At 43.3% G+C, this 20,475-nt stretch overlaps 1 protein-coding gene across 20 annotated transcripts in view; it reads right to left on the bottom strand.

The window, feature by feature from the left end:
* NTRK3 (neurotrophic receptor tyrosine kinase 3) overlaps positions 1 to 20,475 on the bottom strand; it is a 386,973-nt gene that overhangs the window by 239,822 nt on the left and 126,676 nt on the right. For 11 of the 20 annotated variants that reach the window (XM_077937781.1, XM_077937778.1, XM_028850223.2 and 8 more), the window contains 2 exons: positions 15,541 to 15,605; positions 14,654 to 14,756 (listed from right to left, as the gene is read on the bottom strand). In XM_077937781.1, coding sequence (XP_077793907.1) covers positions 14,654 to 14,756; positions 15,541 to 15,605 — 168 coding nt within the window. 20 annotated transcript variants of the gene reach the window in all.

A 20,475-nucleotide genomic window follows, 5' to 3' on the forward strand; every position in this document is an offset into this window, starting at 1 on the left:
CTCAGGACCCCAATTAGTCAAGGCATCTGGGAGGTACAGAATTACCCCAGGATCTGTACCACCACCAAGTGTGTGGCTGTGATTATTCCTCCTTAGGCTGGGGACTTAGAGGGACCTATGTGTCCAATGCCCTGGGAAGAGATTTTGAAATCATTATTTCCCAAAGAACAGAGAATAATAGACTGTGGCATTACCACTTTCCTCCCCAAGTCTGCATTCAGGCCAAGCCAGCCATTACTGATCGTGTAAGCTTGGGCTAATCACTTTGTTTTTTCAATGGCCTTGTTGGTATGGCGACTATGCAGGGCTGTACTAAGGTGTAGGTTGTGTCTGAAAACTGCCAGACATAAAATAATCACTTAATTAATTGTAGCTATTAATATTATGACCTGCTTCTTCAAATAGAAGGAGCTCTTGGTAGACTCCCCAACCCACTGATCAATTTTTTTTTTTTTTTTTGAGACAGAGTCTCACTGCATTGCCCAGGCTGGAGTGCAGTGGCACGATCTTGGCTCACTTCAACCTCTGCCTCCTGGGTTCAAGTGATTCTCCTGCCTCAGCCTCCTGAGTAGCTGGGATTAAAGGCACACCCAGTTGAGCAGCTGGGATTAAAGGCACACACCACCACACCCAGCTAATTTTTGTATTTTTAGTAGAGATGGGGTTTCACCATGTTGGCCAGGCTGGTCTCAAACTCTTGACCTCAGGTGATCCACCCGCCTCAGCCTCCCGAACTGCTGGGATTATACGCGTGAGCCACCACACCTGGTCCAACTTTTTTTAAGGGTAACATGAAACTATGGGGTCTGAAACTATGACCTGCAGGCCAAATCTGGCTTGGCACCTGTTTTTTATAAATAAAGTTTTATTGGAACACAGCCATGCTCATTCATTTACAAATTGACTATGATTGTTTTCATGCTACAACAGCAGCCTTGAGTGATTGCAACAGAAAACATATGGCCAGCAAAGTCTAAAATATTTACTCTCTGCTCTTTTATGAAACAGTTGGCAAATTCCTGATCTACACAATTATTTCTCAAACTTTAATGGCAGTATGACCACTTAGCCTGTTTTTTAAGAATGCAAATTCCCAGGGCCTACTATCAAGGTATGAGATTCAGTAGATGTGGTTCAGGAATCTGCATTTTCATCAGCACCCCCCCGCCCTCCCCCACACACACACCACCATCAATGACTATCAAGCACATGGCATGAGGCAACATTATGGGAATCCTGCTCTGTGCAGTCAGCAACCCTAAGTGACACCAGAGCCGTGGCTTTCACCACAAATGGGCAGATGGATCCTGGGTGGGTGAATGAGTCAGCCTCGGGATCCACTGAGGGAGGAACAGCTCCACTGTCCTCATAGGTCTCACATCTGCTTTGTTTTGTTTTTAAGGTTCAATACAGAAAACTCAGAAGACATCACAAAAGATGAAGTAAAAAAGCATCCCAAATCCCACCACCCAAAGATAACTACTGTTTACATTCTGACTTATAATTCTATATGATCCCAGTATTTTTCCTAGGTATGTATATAAAAATATTTTCTCTTTATTTTACAAAAACAAAAAATGGCATTAGAGAAATTGCTTGGAGTCTTTTCTCACTTGGAAATATATTGTAAACATGTTCACATGTCAATACATATTGCTAAAATATCATTCTTGGTAAGCAACTATAAAAATAGAATGCAGTAGATCTCTATGAAATGATACTAAATCATCTCAAAGACAGTTTGTTAGCAGAAATAATATGGCACAGAACAATGTGAATACTAGCTTGCATTTGTGCAAAGGCAACAGGGAAACATATCCTTTTATAAGCCTTGACTATCTCTGAAAGAATATGCAAGAACCTCTAAGTAATCGTTCTCCCAGTGGCAGGAAATTAGAGAGGGACTGAAATTCACGTTTTTACTACATTATCTTTTACACTATTAGGTTTTCTTACCATTTGCATGTGTGTCCTTTCAGAAACATTAAATATCTACTTTTAAAAGTTGTCATTTTTAAGGTCTGCATTGTATAGTATCATATATATGGACCATAAAGTATTAACACTTAATTAGTCATTTATTGTTAGATCTCTAAGTAATTCTTTATTTACGTAGAAAGCTGAAACTGGATCCCTTCCTTACACCTTATACAAAAATTAATTCAATGTGGATTAGAGAGCTAAATGTTAGACCTAAAACCATAAAAACCCTAGAAGAAAACCTAGGCAATACCATTCAGGACATAGGCATGGGCAAGGACTTCATGACTAAAACACCAAAAGCAATGGCAACAAAAGCCACAATTGACAAATGGGATCTAATTAAACTAAAGAGCTCTGCACAGCAAAAGAAACTACCATCAGAGTGAACAGGCAACCTACAGAATGGGAGAAAACTTTTACAATCTACCCATCTGACAAAGGGCTAATATCCAGAATCTACAAAGAATTCAAAAAACTTATAAGAAAAAAACAACCCCATCAAAAAGTGGGCAAAGGATATGAACAGACACTTCTCAAAAGAAGACATTTATGCAGCCAACAGACACATGAAAAAATGTTCATCATCACTGGCCATCAGAGAAATGCAAATCAAAACCACAATGAGATACCATCTCATGCCAGTTAGAATGGCGATCATTAAAAAGTCAGGAAGCAACAGGTGCTGGAGAGGATGTGGAGAAATAGGAACACTTTTACACTGTTGGTGGGACTGTAAACTAGTTCAACCATTGTGGAAGACAGTGTGGCGATTCCTCAAGGATCTAGAACTAGAAATACCATTTGACTCAGCCATCCCATGACTGGGTATATACCCAAAGGATTCTAAATCATGCTGCTATAAAGACACACGCACATGTATGTTTGTTGCGGCACTATTCACAATAGCAAAGACTTGGAACCAATCCAGCTATCCATCAATGATAGACTGGATTAAGAAAATGTGGCACATATATACCATGGAAAACTATGCAGCCATAAAAAGATGAGTTCATGTCCTTTGTAGGAACATGGATGAAACAGGAAACCATCATTCTCACCAAACTATCGCAAGGACAAAAAACCAAACACCGCATGTTCTCACTCATAGGTAGGAATTGAACAATGAGAACACTTGGACACAGGAAGGGGAACATCACACACTGGGGCCTGCCATGGGGTAGGGGGAGGCGGGAGGGATAGCATTAGGAGATATACCTAATGTGAATGACGAGTTAATGGGTGCAGCACACCAACATGGCACATGTATACATATGTAACAAACCTGCACATTGTGCACATGTACCCTAGAACTTAAAGCAAAATAAAATAAATAAATAAGAGAAAAAATTTTCTTTTAAAAAAAAGTTTACTCTGTAAGTCACACTGGGATAGATACCCATATCCACAAATACGGATAGCCATTTGTGAGTATTACCTTAGGTTAAATTCTCAGAAGTGGAGTCAGTAGGATATGGGCTTTCATGATTTTAGGTTTTTAATAAATATTGTCAAGCCATTTTCCAGAAAGGCTACCCCATTCTACACACTGGGCAACAGCAAACATTAGTGTCCATTTTCCCAAGCTCTTGGATGGCCCCTGATTTCTGATAGCACTTCTCCTCAAAAGGCAACAAGCACCACACACAGCCCCGTTGGGCTGGCATGCCCCTTGCAAAGCAGGCATGAAGCAGGGGGCTGGTGCTGTGGGAGCTGTTTTCACACATAGTGGCTCATAACTCAAATCCTGCCTGCTTCCCCTAGAGCCCAGGCCAACAACAGGGTGCCCCTCTGCACCCCCTTCAACTGGTCCAAGGCCAAACCACTGAACTCCATTTATTTGGAAGGATTCGCTTTTGAAAGGCAGTTCCTGGAACCACCCGGACACCCTCCTTGGGGCTTCATGTCAAGGCCTGCTGGCAGATAGACAGATGCTGGCATTCTTCTGCCCCTGCCTGGGAACAGGTTTGCAGGGCTGCTCCAGCACAGAAGCCCCTTTGAATTCAAGATGCCTGTCAGGTAGAGAGGCTCGGCATTTCCAGGGCTTATCAGTCCTGGAAACTGCTCTGGTCTTCTGCCAACTATGCAACTCTTATTCCGCAGTAAATTAGAGGGCAGGGCAGGCTTCCAGTGTGAATACCAACCGCCAGAGCAGCAAGACTGGGAAGAATGGGATTCCAGCCACTACCCAGGGCATTGTCTCTGAGGCCGGCGGGCAGCCTGGGCAGCCCAACAACTTAACCCATGAGGCTTCCTCCGCCGGCTGACAGACCCACTCTGAGCTACTCCGGGGCCTGCCAGCACAAGCTTTTCCGGTTTTCTATAGCCCCCAACATTTCATTCCAGATCAGGGGTGGGAGGGAGAGCAAACAGGATAAAAAAGTTTCTAGAGAAAGAGAGGAACGACTGTCCCAGAAGCTCAAGGAGCTCTGAGCTGGGAATGCTGGCTGCCCACTGCCTGGTAGCCTCTCTGAGTTTCTGTCCCCACTCCTTCAGTGGGGACATCAGTGTTGATTGACCTGACAGTTTACTGAAATCAACTGTGGCAGCAGACTTTTCCCTGATGTAGAAAGAGGTGGCAGTTTGGTTTCGAACCAAGGAAGCCACTACAGAAACAGTTTTAGGAAAGAAGAGAGGCATATTTACCCAAAGAGGACAGAACTGAAGTGCCTTACAAGTAGTGGTTATAGAGGCCAGACGTGGTGGCTCACACCTGTAATCCCAGCACTTTGGGAGGCCCAGATGGGTGGATCATCTGAGGTCAGGAGTTTGAGACCAGCCTGGCCAACATGGTGAAACCCTGTCTCTACTAAAAATACAAAAATTAAAAAAAAAAAAAACAAAACTGGTGGTTATAGTTTATAATCTCATAGTCACAAAATCCCAGTCCATAGATCTTCGAGACAGGCTCATTTTGCAACTGGCACTCAGAAAAAAACAAAATGCAGAGAGGTGATCTAAGTTCCCAGGTCACAGGCCTGAAGTGTTTACCAATAGCTTAACCCCTTATTACTTAAAGCATGGTCCATAGAGCAGCATTGTCTGGAACCTTGAACAAATGCTGACTCTCAGTCTTCCCCAGACCTACTGAACCAGAAACTGCATTTTTAACAAGATCCCCAGAATCTTCCAATATTCACTTGCATGTTAAAGTTTGAGAAGTACTGTTCATGTTATCAGCCATTGTCTCTCTACAGGTATAGGATGGTGGTTCCTAAACCCCAGCAATCATTCAGGATCACCCAGAGAAATTGCTTGTCCCCCACATCACCCCAAGTCTGAATCAGTGGGTATGGGGTACACTCTAGGCACTTGCACATTGAACAAGCTCCCAGCATTATCAGATGAGCTGGTCTGCAGACTACAAAAATGACCTGGAGAATCAGTGAAATATGTCGACGTCTATTGGATTGAGACCATCATTCCTCAACCTTAGCTGCACATAGAAATCACGAGAGGAACTAAAAAAGAACACCCATCCCTCATTTAAGTGACCTGGAGTGTGGCCCAGGTTTAGGAAGTTATATAATCTTATCAGGTGTTTAGAATGTGCAGCTAACATTGAGAACCAACAATTTAGAGTAAACTCATTTAAAACCTAGTTTTGATACTTACCAGGTACATGACCTTGAGCAATTTAACCATTCTGAGCAGCTTTCTCATCTTTAAAGTGGGAATAATAGCCACCTAGGAAGACTCTATATTTGAAGATATATTAGATGTCTGGCACACAGTAGGTACTCAATGAATGTTTGATACCTGTCACTCTCTTCCCCTACTATGATAGAAGTGAAAAACCAACTGATATTCTTGCCTTTAGCCCAAATCCCAGTTTCTCTCTAAAAGGAAGTACAGAAATACCTGTTTCGTCACCATTCAGGATAGGCAAAGGAGCTAGGATCTGAAGCCATGATGGATTTTGTATTCAGGAAGTAGAGCTGGCTTCGTGGACCTGTGACCTGGCTCCATGCTCAAAAGAACCTTAGCTTGGGATTTAATGCTGTGCTGTAGCTGTCTGGAAATTCTAATCTTTTTTGAACATTTTTCACTGGGCCACACAAATTAGGTAGCCGATCCCGTTAGGGAGGAAGCCAGAAGCACGTTCCCCTCTGGCTTGTGGTAACAGAGTTGATCCAAGAGAAAAGAATAAAGAGGCAGGCACCAGAGTAACTTGCTTGGTCCCTCTCTAAGTATGCTGGGGTAGTGAGGAAGAGCGACAGGGAGTGTTATTAACACTTCTGAGTGCAAGGGCCAGAGATAGACCAACCTCAGGCTTCTGCTTCCTTCCCTGGAAGTTCCAGGCCTGGAACAGGTGGCAGACACACCTGCTTGCTGGAAGCACAGCTGGCTGAAGGATGCTATTCCTCCACCTGCCGTGCACTCCTCTCTTCTCCCCTGCCTAGCTCATCCTCCGTGAGGAACCACGGCACAAAGGGCAGTGGGTGACAAGGAGCTGGGGCTGGGGATTTGCAGCCGTTGGCTTTGTAGCTGCTGTTTTCAGCATGTGGTTTTTCTTCCCTAGTCCAAAAACGTGTTTTCCGGTTAGCAGTTGTTTTGATCTCTCTGTTTTGCTGTCTTTGGTTTCCAGGGCTGCTCTTTGGCCATCCTAAAGCCTTCTGCAGAGTTCACAGGAGAATGAGCTGCATAAACACGGGTCTTGGGTACTGCAGCCACATGACAGTTTTTCATTAGCCAAAGCCTATCATCATGCCTCTTCTGTGCAAGTGAAAGCTTCCAAGACCCAGAGGAGAATATGCAGAGAGAGACAGAATGTGCCATGAGAAGAAAGGAGGGGGTCTGTTGGAGCACTTTCTGCAGTCTGACTTTGCAGGGGGTAAAAAACATTTGGAGCAAAGAAGGATGCGAGAAAGTCAAAGCTGGCAGCCCTAGCGCCTCTTGGTTTTCCATCCTGTACCGTGATACCGTAGGATAACTGGATCAGTGAGGAAGTATGTCACCATGATTTTTGATGAAAAATAAATTACTAAAGTTTGTGACTTTTTAAGAGCCAAAAATCAGTTTGAATTTACTTTTATTCTTAGCTTTTAAAATCTCATTTACTAACTCATCTTCTGTGATAGTTTTCTAAGGTGTAAAATTACTGCGAAAGCCAGCACTTTTGGGAAAGCCTGGTGACATCCACAGTAGGGTGTAAGGCATGTGACTCTCACCTGTCACATGAGTAGCAAGGGACAAAAGGTGAAGAACTTCTAAACTGGGTAAGGTATCACGGGGCTGTTAACCCTGTGGGAACCAGTTGCAACAACACAAGTTAGTAAGCACTGTGTTCTACTGCCAAAACTAAATGAATCTGAGATGCCATCACTTTGGCTATAGAGCCAACTATAGTGGTCATCGTTGACCCTGCTGAACAGGATAGAGAGGCCTGCCAAGAAGAGCCAGCTAGCAGGTAGCCACAAAGGAAAATTATTTTGCATCAGCCTCTATTTCAAGGGAATTCCCTTTGAATCGGAGAATTGACGCAAGGGAACAGTTGGTTCCCTGGAGTCTTCAGAGAAAGGTATGAGGACAGGAGAATCGGAGCAGTTCAGCCTCCACACGACCAGTGGTGACCATGTAGGGACTTCTATGATGATTCACTGCACACCTGCAAAACTCCCAAAAAGGACAGGGCAGCAAAAGCATGCCAGAAAAACACACATGGCTTTCCAGTCTTCTCAAAGCTCCAAGAACCATATTCTAGAACTCAGTCATCAAGTTGGGTGGGACTTTGTCTGCAGTCAGAGCCTCTCAATGAAGTTCAAAGCAGAGAAGGAGAAGCAGAAGACCCCTGGCTTCTATAAACTTATGTCCTGCCTGTGGATCAGCTATAAACTTAACTTCTTTAATTTAGAATTGGTCAAATACTAGGCATGTCTGAGGGAGGGAGGTGGTTGGAAGGTCTGTCAAATGTCAGAAAAGACAGGGAGGGTATGCAAACATTTGTTAGGAGAATACGAGGACCCTGGGATCACAACACAGGAAAGAAGCCAGAAACCACTCTCAATGTTATGTTAAAAGAGTCATCTTACACCAGGAGTCCCAAGTACAGGATCATGGCAAAGGCCAAAGGTACCCTCCTCCCTTGCACATGTCAATTCAGAGGAGAAAATAGAAAAAGAAGTCAAGAAGGAAGAAAACAAGGAGGAACAAAGAACGGACATATCTTGGGAAGACAGGAAACCCAATTCCTTTACCCAGTTTCATTTCTGCCTTGCACTGCTCTTGGTTTCTGACACCCTGCTAAAGGTACTCAAAAAAGTGTACTGTGCAGGGCGAAGGAAACTATTTTACTCAACAATACCAATAATGCTTTCATCCATGGTCCAAGCCCCCTTTCAGTCACCTCAGATGTCTCCTATCACACATCACGCTTCCGGTACCAATTCCCCTGCTCTGCACACGAGGCTAGAGGCACAGAGACACTCTGTCCCAGCTGAGAAAGAAATGCCAACCTAAATCTCAGGAGTCCAAGATCCCTCCCACCCCTACCTCCATCCACTTGGAAGAAACTCTGCTCAATCCAATGCCCCAAAGTTAGGAGAGAAGGCAGAAATGACTCCTTCCCAACTCTGATCATTCCCTTAACCAAGCGGTGAAACCAGAAGGATAACAAGATCGTTCAATGAGGCAGCAGCCCCTGAGATCTTTTGGCAGGAGCCAGTCCCTCCAAATCAAGACTCTGGCAGGATTCTACAATCCACTCAGAGGACAGTTACCATCTGTTTATGGAAAAAAATGTTAATAACCCCCAATCATAATCAAATAGGCAACCACTTTATTTTAAGTACCTATTAACTAACGCTAATTTACAATGGAACAGTCCTGTAAGTGCTCATCCACAGGCCCATCAGAGGCACCAGCACATATCCAGCCATTAGGAAGAAAGGTAAGTGGTTGCTGATGAGGCACTTAAAGCATTGCCGGAAGCCCAAGCAGCAGTTCTTGATGCCCTTCCTTCCCGGTCTTCCTGCTTCCGCTGCCCTGCCACGCTTGCAGTCTCTAGCATGTCTGAAAAGAAATGAAGTTCTTAGAGCCTATTCCTCCATCAGCTCCTATCTTTCCCCAAGGCCAGGAGTGCCCCAGGTTGGAAAAAGTGGATTAATAAGAGAATTTTCGAAAGCCCCATTTAAGTGGGACAGCATTCAAAGCTAATTAAACAGAGCCTTGGAGGGATTGAGCTGACGTATTCATAATCCAGCTTTACTTCCCTGACCCTCCCAGGTCCTCTGCACAAACCAAGTATGTGGAATAGCAGGGCCAGGAGGTTCTCCCTAGCTGTGTGCTCTGGCACATCACTGCATCTCTCTGGGTCTCAGTGTCCTTAGCTGTACAATGGGCACATTAGCCTAATAAGCCTAAAGTCTGTTTCAACTCTGATAAACCATTATTCCATTTTCTCCATGGGAGTAAGAGGAAGCCAAGAAGTATGAAGTAACTCTCATAGTATCTCTGATCTAGAAGTATTTAAAGGTACTTATGAGGTGGTCAAGAGGAAAAGAGGCCAAATAATGTATATATATATTTTTTACAGGCTTCTTTTTCTATTAAATTTTTACACTTGCTTCTTTTTCCTATTAAATAATTATGATACCTTATATGAAAACTATAGGACATGTTTTATTATTGTTCAGACACGCTAACACCTATTGCCTGGTTATTGTTCTAATGACCACATGAAATGATGATGGTGCACTGTAGATGTGGACAGTGCGGCAGCCAAGATAAAGGAGTTAGAGCATTTGTGTTGCTGTGGAAAGTGGGTGGAGCTAAAACTCAGCCGAATCAAAGCAAGTCACTTCCTTTCTGGGCCTTGGTTTCTTCACCTGGAAATATGGATACAGGAGAGCCCAGCCAGATCATTGTCATGATCTTTTAATGCCTAATTTAACAATATTTTATGAGAATGAATTTGGTCTAAATTCTGAACCATCTCATTTCCAGGCCCAGGATGCAAGGGTACACTGTAGTTAGTTGTTAAAATGCTGAAATATTTTTATATGTTTCTGTAGCTGCAGTAAATAGCCCCTGCTCTGAACCCCGCAAGTACCCACCTCCCAACCACCCTGGCCACCCCATGATCTGACAATCAAAGAGTTAACACCTAGCACAGCGGGGACTTTCAGGGTCCTGCCCCGTCAGGAGAGCTGGCTGATAGGGCAGTGCCCAGGACATGCCAAGTACTCCACAAATCACCCCTGCCACTCTGAGGCATTAGACTTTATCAGTAGCAAAAAGAAACCCCTACTGTACACTTAGCGCCATCTTAAAACCTCTGTGATTCCAAAAGAAAACGGGCTTCTGTCCTAAGGTGACCCCCTCCCCAAGCCAAAATTTTGATCAACACCATGGCAGTTGGAGGGCTCTGAGACAAAGCATGTTCAGTTTGTTTCCATGAGATCTGGTTCATATATTCATCTCCCACAAAATGGGCTCCTATTGGAATTCCTACACATACCAACAGAGAGAGATGTCCAACGTATGATAAGGAAATAAAGCAAGATGCAAGTTACTCAGAGTATAAGCTTGAATATAAATTAAAATATACACAGAGTGATGCATTTTGTAAGTGTATTGATATATATGCATGTGTGTGTGTCTACATATGGATATACAGAGACATATGCATATATGTATACATACACATATAGGTAGAAGTATGAAAATGAACTGTTTACCAGCCTTAGCCACTCATCTTTCATGTAGTAGAGGTGGTTGCTAATTTGGCAGGCTGGGAGGTGTGAGTGTATCTGGGAGCCAGCCATGAGGGGAGAGACAGCCTACAGGGACACGCAGAGACAGAGGTACAGAGAAAGAGGCCTCAGCAAGTGAACTGGAGGATGCTGAACTCAGGCTAGCAGCTGCCTATGGAGACAGGGATGGGAATAGGACCAGTGGGGGTGACTAAATGGGTTTTAGTTTTAGTCATATTTTATATCTTCCATAACTGCAACAGTAGATGCAAACATAAGACAAAACAGTAAGTCATTTATTCTGGGTGGACGGAATATGGGTGCTTGTTATATTAATCTTTGTCTTTTTCTATATTTATTTCTCAGAAGGAAGTAAAGCTCCTATTAGTAGCCCCCCTCCATCGACACACTTGGCCCTCAGATGTGGCTGGGGGAATTGTTTATGAGTTTTCCCTATTATTATTACTCTACTTTCCACTGCCCAGACATCTCAGATCTCCCAATTAACTCTAACTAGCCCATTGTTAACTTACAAGCTGTACTTTTTTATGATTAAAATTAAAGTCATTCATTTCTAAGTTCAACAAGCAATTGTCAAATGTTGTGTGGTGTTTTCAGGCATACTAGGCTGAGTGATCTGTGGTTTCTGCCATAGGTCAGTACTGGTCAAGTAGGACAGACATATGGTCTATCAGCAAAGAACTGATGATGTACTGGAATTAGTGTATAATAAAAGCATTTTACTAAATATTGTGCAGGACAAAAGAGGGCATGATTGAGTCTTGGATGGGCAGCCCTTGGAAGGCAATAAAAGAAGCCTATAAAGGTTTATACATAAAGAAGGGAGAAACAGTTCCCATGGAGCCTTTTTATATGCCAGTTACACATAGATCTCAACATTCACAGCAACCCAGTGATGGAGGTAGTATTATTACCATTTTGAAGTTGAGGAAACAGAGGCACTGAGAAAGTAAATAACTTTGCTGAAGCCAATGAGCAATTAAGTGGTATCACAGATTCTCATCCAGATTTGAAAATTCAAAACTGAGACTGGGGTGGATATAAAGAGACGAGGGTTTCCCTAAGTCAAAGCTGGGGAACTTCTGGTACCCATGCCATCACTCTTTATCCAAGACTGTGATGCTCGCTGGCAATAAAAGATCAAAGGTTAATGCAGCTTGAGGCATTTAGTCAAAGAATATAGTCAAACTCAGTAAAATATTTGAAGAGATTTGTTCTGAGCCAAATATGAGTGACCAATGGCCTGTGACACAGCCCTCAGGAGATCCTAAGAACATGTGCCCAATGTGGCTGGGCCACAACTTGGTTTTATACAGTTTAGGGAGACATAAGGCATCTATCAATACATGTAAGATGTAAATTAGTTCAGACCAGAAAGGCAGAACAACTGGAAGCAGGGGCTTCCAAGTCATAGGCATATTCAAAGATTTTCTGACGGGCAATTGGTTGAAAGAGTTATTTTCAATAGGAAGGTTCAATAAGAGGTTATACAGACCAAGGTTTTATGACGCAGATGAAGCCTCCAGATAGCAGGCTTCAGAGAGAATAGATTGCAAATATTTCTCATCAGACTTAAAGAGTCTATTCTATCAGTAATTCCAAAAAGAAGGAGGGTATAATGAGGCATGTATGGCTCCCCCCTTCCCATCATGGCCTGAACTAGTTTTTCAGGTTAACTTTGGGATGCCCTTGTTGAGAAGAGGGATGCATTCAGATGGTTGGGGGGCTTAGAATTTTATTTTTTATTTGCACTTATTTATCCTAAAGTGAGACCTAAACATAATCTGGCTTCATAAAGATCAAAGAGATTCAGGCTTAATTCTAAACAAGGTGAGTCTTAGATATACCATCTCATCTTGCCTATAACTCCAGTATAACTTCTTTAAGTTGCCTGACTTTACAATAGAGGATATTTCACTTCTACCTATGTGGACATGTTCTCCTGACCCAACCAGGGCCAAGAAAGGAAGCTCTGCCTGGGAGAGGGGAGCAGAAGCTCTGCCTGGGAGAGGGAAGCTCTGAGGACAGCTGAAGGGAGGCACCACCCTGGGTGCTGCCTAATCCATCCGACATGGGGACACGCTGTTCCAGAAACAGGATGACATTTAATAGGAAAAATCTGCTCTGCTCTCACAGCACTGCCAAGCATGTTGCAGGGTCTCAGCTGGTGGTGCGCCTCCTCAGAGAAAGAGCAATAATGCCCCATTCTTCTCTTTGGTCAAGGCCCCAGTGTTTTCTCAGGTGGAAAGAGGAAGAGCTAGAAAAGCTCCCTGCATGGTAGGAAAACTTTGCATAGGCAATAATAGTGCCAGTCCTCAAAACCAGGAGCCCAAGGATTATCCAAAGATTGAAAGCTGTGCGCTTACTCAGTGGTCGTCTCATCTTCTAGACCTAGAAAGCCCTGTTTGGCATGTGCCTTATCTGTTTGCAGATAAGACATCTCCAATCTAGGTGCCTAAAAGTGGTCTGATTTTGTTTAAGTCATCTGGCTTCCAGACAAACTTCTATCCCATCTTTATAATTTGCCTGAACATGTCTTTCTCTTAGTCAAAATATCTCAGATGACTTAAGAAAAACTAGCTTGCTTTGCTGTTACTTGATCAGGTTCATTAAGAGCAGAGAGTGCAAAGGCAGAAATCTTCTGGAAACAGGGCAATCTGTACCCATTTTTTGTTTGTTGTTTGTTTGTTTTTGAGACAGGGTCTTGCTTTGTTGCCCAGGCTGGAATGCAGTGGTGAGATCACAGTTCACTGCAGCCTTGACCTCCTGTGCTCAATCACCCCACCTCAGCCTCCTGAGTAGCTGGGACTACAGGATTTTCTACCTTTCTAATCCTCTCTGGGTATTTCCCTATATATCAGTGTTCTGAATTTTCAAGGAGTTATAGAGCCTTCTGAGAATATAGTGAAAGCTACGGACTAGTTTGGTTTCATGCACAAACATTCCAACATGTGCATACAACTCAGGGGTTCACCATCCCTGTGAATGCCATTCAGGTACTCTTCTTCAGTCCCTGAGCCCAAGGTCCCCCACCACAGACACAAGCTCATGCAGAGAACCCATAGAAATTCATCTCTCTACACATCCCATAGTCTCACCAGATAACACCAACCTGATTCCTTGCTCAGCAACCTGATAGCTTGTCAAACCTCTTATCGTCCCTCCCTACCCACCCCCATCCAACATCACCATACATGGAAACCCAGCTGGAAGTACATCTTGAAATTCAAGTTTCTGTTTTGGAACTGGTACCCAGCCTCTTTTGAGCCATTTGGTCACATCCATCTCTGAGACCAGGCAGGTGGATGCTAATTCACCATGTTAACCCCTTTCATGCCAGTCCCCTTACCCGAGCTTTGGCAAAGAGCCACATCCCACCACCTCACCCTTCCACAGTGGTGTGGAGCACTGTATGTCATGGAAGACAGCCAGCAGATTTAGAAATCATGTTGCTCTTGGCATCCACTCTGGGACTCTGTGTAGAGCTACGTGCTGAGATCCCATTGCATGGGCAGATTTTCAATGCCAGAGTCTACCCTACATCTTGCTGTGCTGGTGCCTTCCCAACACAACTTCAAAAACAAAGGAAAACCATGTCCTCAAACTAGGAGTCCATTTACTCACCAATAATGAAAATAAACCAAAGTTCCTCTTCATTTGCCCTGAAATCCAACTTCCTTTCCAAATTATCCTCATTGCATAAGCCCATCTAAGCAATGTTTATCAGCAGTCAAAGCAAAACCATGTGGATCCACAGTTTGGTTCCCACAGATCCCAACACTGCCTTCAATCCATAATTAGCAAGAACAAGGGGCAAACAGGAGTTTCCACCAGTACCACTTAGACCCCATGACCGGAGGCCCTCTCAGAGAGCAATGAGAGATTAAAACAGTATCTTTTGATCAAAAACAATAATGTTTCCCCCCATGACATCCTTGAAAATGAAACTCCCACCTTACCCTTCATTCCAAATTTGGACCGTCGACCATACTTGTTGATCATGATGAAGAGAACCACTAACAGGACACAGGCAAAAGCAGCAAGTCCAACTGCTATGGATACCTATGAGGAACCAGAAACACAGTCAGCAACAATCATGAAAAACCCAAGTTCCTTGAAAATAATGTGTGTGCCCAGATAAGAACCATCCTACTGCCATAGTAATTGTAGCCTTCTCAGAACTGCAATACTGAGTAAGGTCTTTAGAAGAAGAAATCCGTGAGACCCTAAGAACACTTAAAGCTACATAAATTACCCAATTTGATTAGAGAAAGTTCCATGATTCAACGTTCTGAGCCCCTTCTCACCTGGGGCCATTCTGACAGATGCAAAAACAAGCCTAGAGAGGCTTCTAATTTTGTTTTAATTAGCAAGTGAATTCTGCATCTTCAGTTAAAATTCCTTATATAATATTCTTATCCAGGAAAGTCGAAAAGATCTGGACTCTAAAAAGAATCCTTTCTCCTCCTCCCCAGAGTAATCTTAGGCTCTGAAATAGTAGGAGTGGGCGCTTGAAAACCCACCCAAGGAGATGCCCTGAGCAACTTGGCCTTTTGTGGTAGACTTGTACAGTTAGCAGCCCCTGCAAATCAGGCCCCACTGGGCTCCTAACAGACTGGGGATTTTCTGAATCTTAGGGCTTGGAGCAGATCCTCAAAGACTTCCTCAAACAATGAACTATTTCCATCCAACAAGGAAGGTTTAAACTGCCTGAATGCAGTTCAATTCATTACTTTTTTTTTCAAAGTTTCAAGTAAGATAATACTTGGAAAAGTTAGCAATACAAATGACGTCTTAAAATGACTGTGCCAGTTAACACACTCCTCTCGACCAAGAAGTGACTCACCCCAAAAGTGTCTTCTTCTGGTTTGTGGGTCACAGTGATAGGAGGTGTGGGGCTCACTTCATCAACTGAAAACCAAACACAAAAAGGAGGAGGACAGTTAGCTTCCTGGCTGGGGAGGCTCAGCCATAGTCCCTGCCCAACTCCCAAGCTCCCTTGAGACTTCCCCCTGGAGAACATCCTCTGAAAGCTAGGCTCTGCAGCCTGCCTTCCCCAGGCTTTGCAGGACCACCCCCACCCCCTGCCCTGCCCCCAGAGCCCAGGTTCCTATCTGACCAGCTGACTGGTGTTACACTTCAAGCACAGGCTCCATAGGAATAAAGGACATTCAGTCCCATTCCCTACCCCCACCCCAGAGAAAATAACATAACCTGGGCAACTTGGGCCATGAGCTATGGAATAGAAAAAAGAAACATGGTTTGGGATCCTGGCCAGGGTCTGGATTAGGCAAATGTTACTGATGGTGGCAGCTGTTGCTGACATTCTGCTACTCCTTGCCACAGGCATTACTTTTCCTCTCCCTGTCTCTCCTGTGCCCTCCCTCTTTCCTTCTTTACTCCTCAGTGAGATCCAGGAGGCCTGGGGATCCATCAAACAGCCCACTATCCATTCCCCTAACACTGATTTCAGAACACAATGGCAGCTTAAGGTAAAAAAAATAGAACCATCTGACAGGGAAACACCACCTTTACCCAGCAAGGCCAGGATGGGAAGCCAAGTATCAATTTCCCCCCCACTCCACCATCTAGAATCACCTCCTTGACAAGAAATGGCCCCAATTCAAAACTCTCTGAAGGGATAATCTGCAAGATTACAAGTCCTCTAAGGCTGAGGACAACTAAAGAAATCACAGATGATATTGACTTCAGTACCAAAAAGCCAAGGGTGTTTCTAAACAGCATCTACTATCTCAAGTCAGACACGGGGCGGGGCAGAAATGGCAGCAGTTGCTGCTCTTATTCCCACCTCCCATGGAGAAAAAAAAAAAAAAGAAAAAGGAACAAATACAGGTTTCCCCACAGTCCATAAACAAAACCCCAAATTCTTTTAGGATTATCTAGCCCTAGCCCCAAATCACTTATAAACTGAGCCTCAATAACTCCTTTTGAGGACACATGAGCCTATCAGGAAACCTTGTAAGTCAAGCTCTCATGAGGCGAGTCCTGGCCAAATGCTCAGGCTCTTGAAGCAGGTGAGAAACACTAGCAGGTTTATAAGTTCCATATTCTCTCTGCAAGAACAACTAAGATGATCAATAGGGGTCTATTGAGGCACATGAAACCCATGTCCATCCTCACACAGCCCCTCTTTATCCAGGTAAAGAGATCCACAACATTGTCAATGTTAGAAAAACTCCCTGGGGGAAAGTGAACCACAGAGTGATTACCCAAGAAAAGTGGGCTTGGAACTGCCCAAAAAGTATTGCTACCCCTCAGTTCCCTTTCACAGTTCACTCAGATGCCCTCAGCTGCCATGGGCCAGGGATGATGTGGAATAGGAGAGAGGGCTATTTGAATTCAATAGTTACCGATAGTATCAGAATAAATCAGTTTCAAAGCAACAGGTAAAGCAGACTTACACAAGATAAAGTTATCCGTGCTCTCTGCAAAAAAAGGACAAAGAGATAATTAACAAATTTAATAAAAACCAGAACAGACACACTACATGGTCCTAATAGCTATGATCTCTCCCATTCACCATGATTCCCTGTTCCCATGGCAACTGACAAACTAAAATCCATGGCACATCACCTGTCTCCCCACGCTACACTACCACTTTAGGGGGTAGTCCTCCAAAAGGAGAAGGAATGAGAGATAAAGTTCCTGGTTTCAAGGGAGGTGGCCCACCTAGGAACAAGTAACCAAACCAGTTTCATTATGAGATAGGAAATTAAAACCAGACCCTCTGTCTCATTCACAGCTCTGCTTCCTTAAAGACCCAAAGTGCTGGGGATGGGGCTACAGGGTGGCTCCTCTAGACATTCCTTGAAAATGCCAGGTATGATCTCAAGATAAAATTCTTCAAAGTAATATGCAGAGTTGATTCTAGTAGGTCTTTGAGAAGTTCTTGAGAATCCCTCTAGAATCTGCCCATCCTGCAGATGGTAATGTGCTATTTGATCTTTGGTCTCTAGAAATAGCTCACCTAATAATGAAAGCTAATCCTTACTGCACATTGATGAGCCAGGGATGGTGCTAAATGCTTCATGTAACACATCACTCAGTCCTTATTACCATTCTAAGAGGTGGTAGCATTATCCCCACTTAACAGATAAGAAAACAGTCTCATACAGATTAAGTAACTAATTGGATGTGACTCATTTAAGAAGAAATTAGAGCTGAATTCAAATCTCAGTCCAGGCTCTTGTCCACTCTACCAGAGATGCTCAAACTTTAGCACACAACGGAAGCAATCAGAGGGTGATTGCTACCAACATCCAATAAAAGGAGTGAGGATTCCTTGGAGAAATGGGTGATTTCAGGGCTGGACCAGGGAAAGAACAACATGTGCCTGGAATGAATTGCAATACTGAAAAAGTAAGAAAGTGCTCAGAGATTAATGGAGGCCTGGAGACAGGGCACAGAAACCAATGTACAGGGAATCTCAATGGCCCAATGTAGGATCATTTAAGCAACAAAATGATGATAGCCCTGGATTGTTACGGATTAGGATTATGTTGTCCCAAAATCCATATACGGAAATCGTAACCCCTAGTACTTCAGAATGTGACTGTATCTGGAGAAAAGGTCTTTAAAGATGTATTAAAGTTAAAATAAGGCCATTAGGGTGAGTCCTAATCAAATATGGTTGATGTCCTTATAAGAGGAAATTTGAACGTAAACACACATGCACAGAGGGAAAATCACATGACAACACAAAGAGAAGACTGCCATCTACAAGCCAAGGAGACAGGCCTCAGGAGAAACCATCCCTGCCAGCACCTTTGTCTCAGACTTCCAGCCCCCAGAATTGTGAGGAAATAAATGTGTGTTGTTTAAGTCACCCAATCTATGGTATTTCACTGCTGTGGCATTCTTAGCAAACGAATACACGAATTACCAACCATAGAACAATATGAATATCCATGAGTCCATACTGATACAAATAAACAATTCAATACATAAAAGGTGGAAGAATGAAACACTCTTCCTTACAGGAGAATTCTGATTTTTAAATGTAGAAGGAATGATAGAAATAGAAAAATCACCATTTCACAAATACTACAGTAATAATTGTTTCAGGCAGGAATCATCAATGAATGTTAAAATTAGAGTGTGAAAGAAGGAAGAGAAACAAGCTATTTATGTAGTTTAAAAATATTATACTGATGACTTACAAAGGGGAAAATCGTCTGTTTGCAGCAGAGGAAACTGGCAGACACCACCTTGACCAAGTGATAAAGTTAACACTCCCAGTACCAAAACCTATTGACATCACACACCCCCGAAACGATGCACTGAGAGGGCAGAGCATCACTTCTGCAGAGTTCCTGCCAAAGGTGCATAGCTAGAATTTAATCATTAGGGAAAAAAATCTGAAAATTCCAAATGGAAAGACAGTCTACAAAAAACTAGTATTCTTGGAAAGTTCCAAGATCATGAAAGACAAACACTGGGGAACTGTCCCAGATTTAAAGAGAGTGAGATGACACAGGAGCTCAATGCAGTGTGTAATTCTGAATTGAATCCTAGACAAGGAAAAAGCATCAATGGGACAATCGATAAACTGTAATTCACATCTGTACGCTAGATAATAGTGATGGACCAATGTTAACATCCTGGTTTCAATCATTGCATCATGATTAGGTAAAATGTTAACATCTGGGGAAGCTGGACAAAGGGTGGAAGGAAGTGCCTTGTATGATTTTGTAACTTTTTAAAATATGAATTTCAAACTATTTCAAAATGAAAAGTTAAAAATCTTTAAAAATTAAAAAGAAACACAGATTACTAGTCCTCACCTTAGAGTTTCTAATTCAGTAGACATGGGGTAAGTATCAAGATTTTGCATTTCTAACAAGTTTTCAGGAGATGCTGATGCTGCTGTTCCCTTTGAGATGCACTATATCATACTACACAGCCTCCTGACTCAGCCCACCATGCTCTGAAAAGTAAGAGTATATTCATTCATTCATTCATTCATTCACTCATTCATTCACTCATTGTGGGCCCTCACAGTCTTAGTTCTATTAAGTATGAACCAGCAGATATTCTCTAACTACCTGTGGGGAATAGGATAGTTTCTGTGAGGGAATCCTTCAAAGAAAGTCTTACTTATGGTAAACGCAGTTTGATTGCTTGTTTGTTGTCTGTTCTGTATTGTTTTGGGGGATAGCCACAGAGCTATCTTCACATTCCTGGCCATACCCTTCATGCCAACACCCTCTTCTCAATGGCAGGTGACCAGATGCCTGTTTGGGGCATGGGGAGGATGGAGGAAATGGAAATTCTAGCCTGGGTTTCACAGCCTGAGAGAAGAGAGGGGCCAGATCAGTTCGCAGTTTACATTGATTTGCATATGTCTCATAAGGCTCCCATTTATTAGCGAACATTCTCATATTAGCCAAATGTTTTGGTCAAGGCTGTGAACCCTGTTATCTCCAAATCAGCCTATGAATGTTTAAGGACTTTGCCAGAGCCTGGAAGCATTTATACATCCAGAAAGCACATGAGCTTTGGAAGAAGGAGACATCCTGACTCCTCTCTAACCTATGGGAGGGTTCAGGCATTCAGCCTGGAAGAGGATGGTACCCAGGACTGGTCCTCACCACTAGCTACACCAGCAGGCTGGGAGGAGCACTTGTCCAGCACACCAAGGAACAATCTGAACGTGAACTGGGGCTGTGCCATGAAGGGAATACACATGTCTCCTACAGTCCCAGACCATGACTCTTCAAGAAGGGCCCCTTCTGTAAATTAATCTTCACCACAACCTTTA

This window comes from Macaca mulatta, chromosome 7 (genome assembly GCF_049350105.2).
Source record: "Macaca mulatta isolate MMU2019108-1 chromosome 7, T2T-MMU8v2.0, whole genome shotgun sequence".
In the NCBI taxonomy this organism is placed as follows: domain Eukaryota; kingdom Metazoa; phylum Chordata; class Mammalia; order Primates; family Cercopithecidae; genus Macaca; species Macaca mulatta.